Genomic DNA, 10,440 nt, shown 5'->3' with positions numbered 1-10,440 from the left:
TGTCACCTCCAGCCTACACTCATTTTGCAACTCAAGAATGCATTTTATTACCATTGCTGTCTAGGCCTGGTATGCACGAAAGCTCCTTCCCAAACCATCTAACCAAAACAGTAAGTGGTCAGCTCACACTACCATGAGGTACCCAACACAGACTCAACTAAAGAACACAAGTACCTCAGTGCAGCTTTAGTTTGAAGTATTATTTGAACTTGTCTTTTTGAAAAGACTTATCACAAATGGTTTGTTAGGTATAGCGTTGTAACAATTTTTTCCCCATGGAAATACCTGCAGTTTTGCTTCACTGTTTCACAGCAAGACACTGTCTTAAAAAAAAAAAAAGACACACACAGAGGAATCCAAAGCTGGTGGTTATTTTTTACTTGCAGACTCTCTGAAACATTAAAAAAAGTATTGTTACAGTTAATTAATTCCTTCTGGAATGAAACAGGACATGCTCGGTCAAGGTGATGATATGGAAAGGGCAGTCTGACTTTTACAAAACTGATATTCAAGCATCATCAATACACACAAAGGACAGGCTCTTACTCACATTTGTTACATTGCAACCTTCACTCAGCCTCAGTAAACATCTTTGGAATACAGATTTTTAAAAAATATCAAGAAACTTAAATATTCACAGGACAAAACCATAACATTATTAAAAATATGAATGGTAAGATTTACAGAGATCAGCAAACACAGGCTGCCTATGGATAATCGAAACAGAACTTGCAGAAGTTACACTAATCACAAGCATAGGTCTGCCACACAGAGGCTGGATTCCAGCAACTGGGAACACTTACAACTAGGAGGCAGATTTGGAATTTGGTTACTTGCCTAAGGCAGGGAGGCAGTAAGAAAAGGTAGGTGCGCAGAAGGTAAAGGCAAGGTAAATTAGTGCTAGAAGTTCTTATTAAACCAGGAGTCTAGAATTACAGCAAGAAAAAAAGGTTGTTTGTTCTTTTAAAAGTTAGCCAAAAGTTATCATTATATACTTTCTATATTGCACAAACAGTTTTAAAGTAACTGAAAAATTAGAAAACCCTGCATTTATAACAGCTCCGTTTAAATATATTCCAAGCGGAGTTAGCCCATACAGTTCAGCTTTTAAAACAATTCAGCACAACAGCATACAGCATTTCTGTGTCCTGTCTCATCAAGCCCTCTCCAAGCTAATGAAATACACCATTTATCAAAAGACAGTACTACTAGTTCTCCTTAGTATATCATGGATTTATTGCTTTATTTTACTAGTGACAAAGGCTAAGAGCTAAACTTTTAGAGAATTTAAGGCAATCCAACAAGACCAACACCCTAAGGGCATTTACGGTGCACAGTGGTCTTCATTCAAACTCCAGGAAAAGTCTGATATTTAAAAATGACAGGAACACTTGGTTTTTAACCAAAAGGACCCTTTCAAGCATCAGTTCTATCTTCCTAACTCATAACCCAGCACTGAAGTCGTAAGTCATTCCAGAGCACCAGTGTTCAGAAAAAGAAAAAAGAAAGAAAAAAGTCCAAGGAGGAAGTTCCAGGAATCTTACATAGTAACTCATTCTTACTCATCCAAGAACTTGTTGGAAGATCCACTCTGATATTTGGATAGCTGAATCACTTTTTTCCATTCATAACATGGAGGATGAATAATGACCCAACAGATACACTTAAAATGCAACTTACAAAGAAGCATTCAAGACTGACAAAAAACTATGGCGTATTCTTAACAGCTTTACAAGCTGATTCACCTGCAAGAGCTCTGAATAATGTTTTTTGCAATGTTTCTTTCATATCCCACGGAGTTCATTACGAGCACCTTGTCTGATGCTCTGTCTTCTTACTAATTACTAGGGAAGCCTGGCTTTAGAGAGCCAGGCTGCGCTGAAAATATCAAGAGCATTTCCATGTTTGCAGTCTTAATTACTCACAACAAAGTTTACTATTGACACAGTTTTAGCAACTGCCAGTCCTGCAAACCCACTCAGATGAACAATGTAAAAAAACGCCAAACAACTAAAACCAAAAACAAACAAAACCACTCAAAACAAAACGAAAAAAAACCAGCAAGAACAGACTTGTCAAAAAAACTTAAGCGTGCTCATCATTAGGCTAACCCTTCCCTTGCAAATATTTTGGAAAGTAACTGAAAGAATATGCAAAGTTCTTTACAAGCGATGCAAGATAACAGTGGTCCAACGCGCACGTGCATTCTTTTTATTTCTACACAGAGTGAAAACAAATACCATACAGAAAACAGTAGACTACAGTTGTTTAAAGAAAGAATTAGGATAATTGTTTCAAGATGGTTTTGTCAAAACAGAAAAGATAACTTTCTGTAAAAGAAATTAAGAAGCAGTTATTTCAACTTCAGACCAGGTACAGCCTGACTGGACTTGCAGTAAAATTTGTTTAAGCAGAAATCACTGACAATGTATTAAAAATAAGCAGAGTCCTACTGCCATCCAGCAGGATGAATGGATAGGATCTACACTCAGCAGAGAACCCTGCATGTAAACTATTCCCATCTGAATCAGAGTCATTGAGACAAACAAGACTTCATGGTGCTATTTGTAATTTTTTTCTAGAGAAGAATTACTTCGCCAAGAAGCACATACAATTTTCTACAGCCTTTTCTAAAAGAAATTGATGCAAATAGCAGGCTTCTGGTCAGCCAGAGAATCCACACTACACAGTGCTTGTGGTAACTTCCATCTGGGAGGATGGCAAAGACAAGCTCTCTAGCTTTTGTTCAGAGGGCAGCTTCTGTTCCTCTAAATGATGATAGCAACTTTCATCTCTTTGGAAGAAGAAAGATTGGGGGTTTTGTAGCACTCATTGTCATAGCACAAAGCAGAAGTTCTTGTCACATAAAAAGCCTGGAACGTGTCCCATAATAACTGAAGGAACTTTTCCCCTCAGCATTTCTTCAGAGCACAACTAGGTAAGATATATATTGAGAAATCTTTTTGAATGCTTTAACAGCAAACAGGTTAGTGCATTTTCCTTGCTAATGTTCCCTAATGCAACAAGTACACTGGTTTACGTTCTGTTAAAAAAAATAATCCCTATAGAACAAGTGATTCAAGAAGCCACATAAATTATTTCTTGGTACTTCTCTGCACACAGACAGGAGAAGTTTCAGCCATTTGCAACAGCATGTTTTAGTTTTGAATACCTTATGCCAAAGATGCCTTTTTTTTTTTCCTGAATTCAAAAAATGCATCAATATTACCATGACAGGAGTCATTCTTCTCTTGAAGCTGAAGGATTTGACATTTATCTCCTTTTGAGTTGGTGACTCAAACACTAATCCTGCATGCAAACAAACCTAAGATTTATCCATTGTAGCAGCAGGGTTCACTGGGCGCTGCCTTACAGTGTTTGGTGACGAGTTTCTGTTGGACACCTCTTTACCCTCTGTTTCATCATCTGAGATATCTTCCTCATCTGCTTCTTGCTCTTCATCCAGCTTTTTCAGCAGCTGAGCTGACTCAGGAGCTAGCTTTCCTTAAGGAGAAAAGAAAACATGCACACACAAATAAATACTATTACCATGTGAAATACACTTTTTTCTTTAACATCACAGGCTAGTGCAGAATTTTAATTAATTTAATCCAGCTAGTACTTTCCAGTATCAGTCGCTTAAACTGCTATCCTAGGCAGAATTGTTGCTAACATGAAGTTACCCACAGGTCAAGTATTAATAGATTACAGATTACCTAGACAAGGTAATAGAAAACTTCATCCAGCTTTGAAAAAATGACTCTGGTTCCTACAAACCATAAACCAGCATTCAAATGTTCTTCCATGACTTAAGATTACCTTGAAAAATTCCAGAGACTAACCCCAAACAGGATCACTCACTATCCACAGAAACGCAAGTTCACTTTTAATCCTCACTTTGCCCCTAAAACTTAAGCAAACCCCCAGCTTAGCAACACTAAGAGCTCCACTCAAAACTTTTATCTCCCTGCGCATATGGAATTTCTTATCTTGCAGGTATGAAAATGCTGTAAAAACATTTTTTCTATCTCCTAAAAGTTTTTTAAAAATACTTTAGCTAAATACAAAATACAAACTCACTATAAACCCTAAAGGCAAAAAGCTGCAGGTAAAGCAAAGCATCAATCACAAGTGTAAACTTCTACACTAAACCTCATGTCCTGCAGACACAAGTTACATACTGATACTTACTAAATAAGATTTACCAAACAGCTTCACTGAATTAGAAGTATACAGTGGGCTTACTTGAATGAGGGTACTGTGGTGGTCTGTGCCTTTTGGATGGACAGATACAGTCTGCTAAGAACACCATCATCTGAAAACAAAGACAAGTTTAAACCTCCAAACATCCTGCACATTACAATCAGAATCATTTAGGTTGGAAAAGACCTTTAAGATCACTGAGTCCAAGCATTAACCTAACACTGCCAAGTCCACCACTAAACTGTGTCCCTAAGTGCCACGTCTACACATCTTTTAAATACTTCCAAGGACAGTGACTCAACCACTTCCCTGGGCACCCTGTTCCAGTGCTTGACAACCCTTTCAGTGAAGAAATTTTTCCTAATATCCAACCTAAACCTGCCCTGGCGTAACTTCTTCTTGTCCTATCACTAGTTACTTGGGAGAAGAGACGCGGACACCCACCTCACTACAACCTCCTTTCAGGTAGTTGTCGAGAGCAATAAGGTCTCCCCTCAGCCTCCTTTTCTCCAGGCTAAACAACCCCAGTTCCCTCAGTCATTCCTCATAAGACTTGTGCTCTAGACCCTTCACCAGCTTCGCCGCCCTTCTCTGGACACTCTCCAGCACCTCAATGTCTTTCTTGTCATGAGGGGCCCAAAACTGAACACAGTACTCAAGGTGCGGCCTCACCAGTGCTGAGTACAGGGGGACAATCACTTCCCTAGTCCTGCTGGCCACACTATTGCTGATACAGGCCAGGATGCCGTTGGCCGCCTTGGCCACCTGGGCACACTGCTGGCTCACGTTCAGCCAGCTGTCAACCAGCACCCCCAGGTCCTTTTCTGCCAGGCAGCTTTCCAGCCACTCTTCCCCAAGCCTGTAGCGTTGCATGGGGTTGTTGTGACCCAAGTGGAGGACCCGGCATTAAGCCTTGTTGAACCCCGTACAATTGGCCTCAGCCCATCGATCCAGCCTGTCCAGATCCCTCTGTAGACCTTTCCTGACGTCAAGCAGATCAACACTCCCGCCCAACTTGGTGTCATCTGCAAACTTACTGAGAGTGCACTCGATCCCCTCGTCCAGCTCACTGGTAAAGACATTAATCAGAACTGGCCCCAATACTGAGCCCTGGGGAACACCACTTGTGACTGGCTTCCAACTGGATTTAACTCCATTCACCACCACTCTTTGGGCCCGGCCATCCAGCCAGCAAAGAGTGCACCTGTCCACGCCATGAGCAGACAGTTTCTCCAGGAGAATGCCGCAGGAAATGGTGTCGAAGGCTTTACTAAAGTCCAGGTAGACAACATCCACAGCCTTTCCCTCATCCACTAGGCAGGTGACCTTGCCATAGGAGATCAGGTTAGTCAAGCAGGACCTGCCTTTCATAAACCCATGCTGACTGGGCCTGATTGCCTGGCTGTCCCGTACGTGCCACATGATGGCACTCGAGCTGATCTGCTCCGCAACCATCCTCAGCACCAAGGTCAGACTGACAGGCCTATAGCTCCCCGGATCCTCCTTCTGGCCCTTCTTGTAGATCAGCATCACATTTGCTAGCCTCCAGTCAAATGGGACCTCCCTGGTTAGCCAGGGCTGCTGGTAAATGATTGAAAGTAGGGTGGTCAGTGCTTCCACCAGCTCCCTTCCACCAGCACCCTTGGGTGGATCCCATCCAGCCCCATACACCTGTGTGTGTCTAAGTAGTGTAGCAGGTCGCTAACCATTTCCCCTTGGATTACAGGGGCTTCATTCTGCTTCCTGTCCCTGTCTTTCAGCTCAGCGGGCTGGGCACCCCAAGAACAACTGGTCTTACTATTAAAGGCTGAGGCAAAGGCAGCATTAGTGTAATACACCATAGTCAAGCCAATCTGTTTCAAGTGCTTCACTTACAAGTCCCAGTATTAGTCCTGAGAATAGAGTTGCCAATGCAAAAACAGCATATGAGCCCCAGGCTGGTATCCCGACATTTTCTGTTAAATAGCCGTGGCAATGCTGGAATAAAAGACAAGAGAATCATTTCAAGAATAGCCGAATACCACATCTGTTAAGATAAAATAAAGTAGAGACCTAAGCACATACCCTGATCCACATTGACAACTGAAACAAAGCTGACATACTGCTCATCCTGAAACAAAGCAGAAAAAAGTAACTGAAAACATCTTTAAGCCAGTCACATACCTATACCTTCTGGTTTGCCTGACTGCTCATTATTTAGTCCCACGTTGAACAACTTTCTGCTCATGTCTAGTTTCCATTCTAACTACTTAGATTTTTATCATCTGTTTTGTCTTCTACTTCAGTAAACACTCATTTCCCATGAAGCTACTTTCAGTACCAGCATCAGCTTGTAAAACGTTCCACATATGGACAACTACGAATTCACAAACTTCACTGACTTGCACCTGCTGGCACATGAATTTCAGTTACTTTTGTTTATGTTCCAAGTTATATTTGGACCAACAGTCTATGAGAAGCCAGCTGAAGCTCTGTTGAAGATATTAACAATTACGCATCTGGACATTTTATTAAAACAAAAAATTAACCTATTAAAAAAACATCAGGTCGTATAAGAACTGAGAGATCTTCAGACACTTAAGTTTAGCCATATATTCCATACAAGCAAAAAAGACCAGGCTATCTGCCACATATATCGTGCGAATTCTGACATTTCCCTGTTATTGTGAAACTACAGCATTAAGTATTCACTATCTGTAAAGGAAAGGAGAATTTGAAACATGAAGCCAATGTAAACTGCTAATGAGCGAGCCGTAGAAGCAGCCTGCACACTGTTTCAGTATGCACAAAAAATGGAGCTGGTACCGCACACTTCTAATAGAAAACTTATTAATCCTAAAAGTAGTACCCTGTTTCGCACATTCCTTGGCGTGGGTTAATACTTTGGAGGAGATCAACCATACAGTTTGAAGATTCAAATAGCATTGTGAGTAGACAAAGTAGCAATGCTGCGCTTCCTAGAAGAGCCATAAAAAATAGAAAGTTTCACTCTAGCATAACACTTTATGAACTCAACAGTGCTACAGCACAGATGTTTCAGCCATCATTTCTCTAACAGAAGAAAAACCACTAACAATTGGGTTTATTTGCCTCAACCAATGGTGTTCCTGCCATGCTTCATCACTCACAGTTACTCAGCTACTCTGAAACCATCACGCGGTACTTGCAGCAACAACTAAAAGCGCTTCAAAGCCACAAAACTATAAAGTATTCCAAAGAGCATGTTTCTTCTCAGGCTACAGTCTTCTCACTTCGCTTTTCCTTCAAGAAAGTAACCTTCATCCTCCCACTCTGCTTTTAACTTTGCTACAGATATGTCTTCTTAAACAGCCAGCCCATATCTTACAACTATGTTGCTACATTGTTTTCCAGTTTTTATTGCTAATTTCCTAGAATTTAGCTGAGCAAAACATCTTTCTACTGTGTAAACAAAAAGAAGAATTTCAAGTGTCAGTAAGTTACTTACAAAAGTTTAGTAAAACAATACAGCCACCTCTAACTATTCAAAGCCTTAAAGTAAACCTTGCTCAGGACATCTTTGCTATGCTTGTGCACACAATCCTCCCACAGATGATGGAGGCATGACTATGCACCCATCATATTCACATACTTCTTAGCAGCACGGAGCTGCTGCATGAGCTGTTAACAAGGCGGCAGCACCAGGTGCGGCACACCTAAGGACCTGTCCCAGCACGTCCTTAAAGTGTGCATGTTTGACAGCAAATTATCATAAAAATCACACCAAAACTTACAGGAAAGAGGAAGGACCAAACCATGATGAAACTGGTTCAATAGATTTCCATTCCTGGTCACTGATGAAATTTATGAAATCAGTTTTAGTTCTTGCACCCTGGTATCTCCTGAACTCTCCATCTTTACAGCTGTAAAACAAACAAAAAAGTCGTTTATTTTAGACGGTCCAAGCATGCAGCATTTGCTTCCACTCAACACCTTCCCTCCCATCACCTTGCTTATTTTTTATTTATTTAAGGTTTTACTTTGCTTTAGATTACATGAGCTCTAAAACATCTTCCAAAAATCTTGACTACACTTATTTCTAGAATCTTGACTCCACATGTATCTTGGCTAGCTTTAGGTTGTGATTCCATAAAAAGATAATGATCTTCCTAATAGACTGGCTAAACAACTGCATTAAGATCAACCTACAGAGAAAAGACTGCAAAACAGAAACACTTGTGAAAAGACAGAATAAATAAGGCCTGAAGGGAAAAAAAAAATAAAAAATCAACTGGCAGTACTGTAAGGTCACAGCAGTTAAGACAGTGGTTGTCTCTGTATAAAGTAACTTACATTCTTAAAAAGCATGGCAAGTCTTATTCATTTGCCCCCAAAGAAAGAAAAAAGAAGTTGTCTCTAAAAAATCCTGCAGCATTGCATACTTACTGATAGATGGTAGGAAGAGCTGTTATGATAAATCGCCCACTTAATCCTGTAAGAAAACAGTTATTTTCAGAATAGTAGAAAAAGAAAAGGCAAGAAACATTATTACACACCAAAATAAAAACAGCTGCTCCCCCAGGTATTAATCTCTAATTGCAATCAAACACAAACTTGTGCATATCAAAGTACTGCACACAGTCTAAAAGAAAGGTCCCTGGACAAAGAGCGAGAAAATTTCTCCATGGGGAAAAAGGGATGTCCAGGGACAACTGTTCTACATGACTATTTTGGCTGTAGCCCTTCAGAGAGAGATGCTCTCCTTTTCCCACATGATCTGCAACCTCCAGTGCTTGTAGAATACAAGTGAGGCAAGTTTCAAAAATTCTTACGTGACCACAGAGAAAAGTATCAGCATGGTGAAGGCAATTTTTACAACTCCCACACAGACATGAGGGCAATTCAGAGAAGCGAGCTTCAGCTGAGGAAGAGCAGACTGTTTGCACTCCCTTTTACCAACAAAGGGAGGTACTACTACAGGGAATGCTGAATCCACATTTTTGCTCTGTATGACTCTTCAAAAGTATGCCCCAAAATCTCCTTGAAATCCTCCAAATCACTCTATAGAGAAATCCTCTTGTTCCCTTTATCTGTTAAGAAAGACTAGAGCGTTCAGGCAACACATTGCAATCTGCCTTCAGTAGAGATCAGTAAAAGACCTTTATTATTTGCTATTAATTCTGCTTATTTCCTAAAAGCCCACACGCTTGCACCGAACATTTTCCCCAAGCCCTCCGAAGCCCAAAGCCACGGGGAGGGGGTTTAGGAGCGCACAACCGTCCCCGCCAGACTCTCACCCGGCTGCTCCGTGACATCCACTTTGGCAATATTCACTTCCAGGTCCTCGCCCCACTCGGCAAACTTCTCCCACTCCGGCTGCAGGTTCTGGCAGGCGGGGCACCAAGGGGCATAGCTGGGAGCAGCACAAGTCCGTCACTAACCGGCACCGCTCGGTCCCCCGCGGCCTCAGAGCGGGCCGCTGAGAGACCCCCTCACACACACCCCCCTCCGGGCCCCGGCAGCCCGAGCGACCCCCTCCCGACTCACAACTCCACCATCCACTCGCCCTGCAGCAGCTCCCGCCACATGCCGTCCGACAGCACCTTCACTGGGCTCCGCTTCCCCAGCGCGGCCGCGCCGGCCGCCAGCGCCAGGCACAGCAGGGCGCACAGCCGCCCGGCGGCCGCCATCTTGTCCCCGCTGCCCCCGCGCACGCTTCCGCCTTCCCGCGACGGCGAGCGAGAAGACGGGGTACTAACGGCGTGCGTCACTACTGGCTCCGCCCCCTTCCACGCCCTGGCGCATGCGCGCTTGGCTCCTCCGGCGCTCCGCAGAGGTTTCTGCGGCCGCCTGTTTGGGCGGGGCAGGGAAGACCTGGGGGCGGGCTCAGGGTGAGCGGCAGCCTATAGAGCCTCGAGTTGTGGGAGATGGTGGACACCGGGCCTGGCCAATGGGAGGCGCCGGTTCCTCCCCCGCCGCCTCACAGGGAGCCGCACCCCTCCTCCCGCCGTGTTCGTGACAGGCGGTGTGGTGTGGGGCGGGCGGGAGGGACAGCGCCGGGCGCTCCTTTCTGTGGCAAGTCCCGCTCCCAGCATCGCCCCGGCGTGGTGGGGGAGAGCCAGTGCTTCCCCTTGGTGCTGTGCAGGGGATGGCATCTCCACCGGGAGCCCGGCCCTTCAGCCTGGCCCTCTGTGGGCAGTACGGGCTTTTTCCGTCACCTCCTCTCACGCCCTGACGGCAAACAGCTGCACAGGAGTAAAAGCAGCCACAGCAAATATT

The 10,440-nt window shown here is 43.5% G+C and overlaps 1 protein-coding gene across 1 annotated transcript; it reads right to left on the bottom strand.

Moving 5' to 3' along the window:
- Nucleotides 1–363: 363 nt before the first annotated feature.
- On the bottom strand, nt 364–9,884 carry TMX1 (thioredoxin related transmembrane protein 1). Its single transcript, XM_075029465.1, has 8 exons — nt 9,709–9,884; nt 9,459–9,574; nt 8,608–8,653; nt 7,956–8,084; nt 6,268–6,313; nt 6,079–6,180; nt 4,246–4,315; nt 364–3,504 (listed from the first exon to the last, which is right to left on the bottom strand). Exons 1-8 carry the CDS (start codon nt 9,849–9,851, stop codon nt 3,326–3,328), a joined length of 831 nt encoding a protein of 276 aa, XP_074885566.1. The 5' UTR covers nt 9,852–9,884; the 3' UTR covers nt 364–3,325.
- Nucleotides 9,885–10,440: the final 556 nt, after the last annotated feature.

Source organism: Buteo buteo, chromosome 6 (genome assembly GCF_964188355.1).
Source record: "Buteo buteo chromosome 6, bButBut1.hap1.1, whole genome shotgun sequence".
Classification (NCBI taxonomy): domain Eukaryota; kingdom Metazoa; phylum Chordata; class Aves; order Accipitriformes; family Accipitridae; genus Buteo; species Buteo buteo.
Note: the sequence above shows the minus strand (reverse complement) of the source record. Positions and strands in the feature narration are given on the sequence as shown.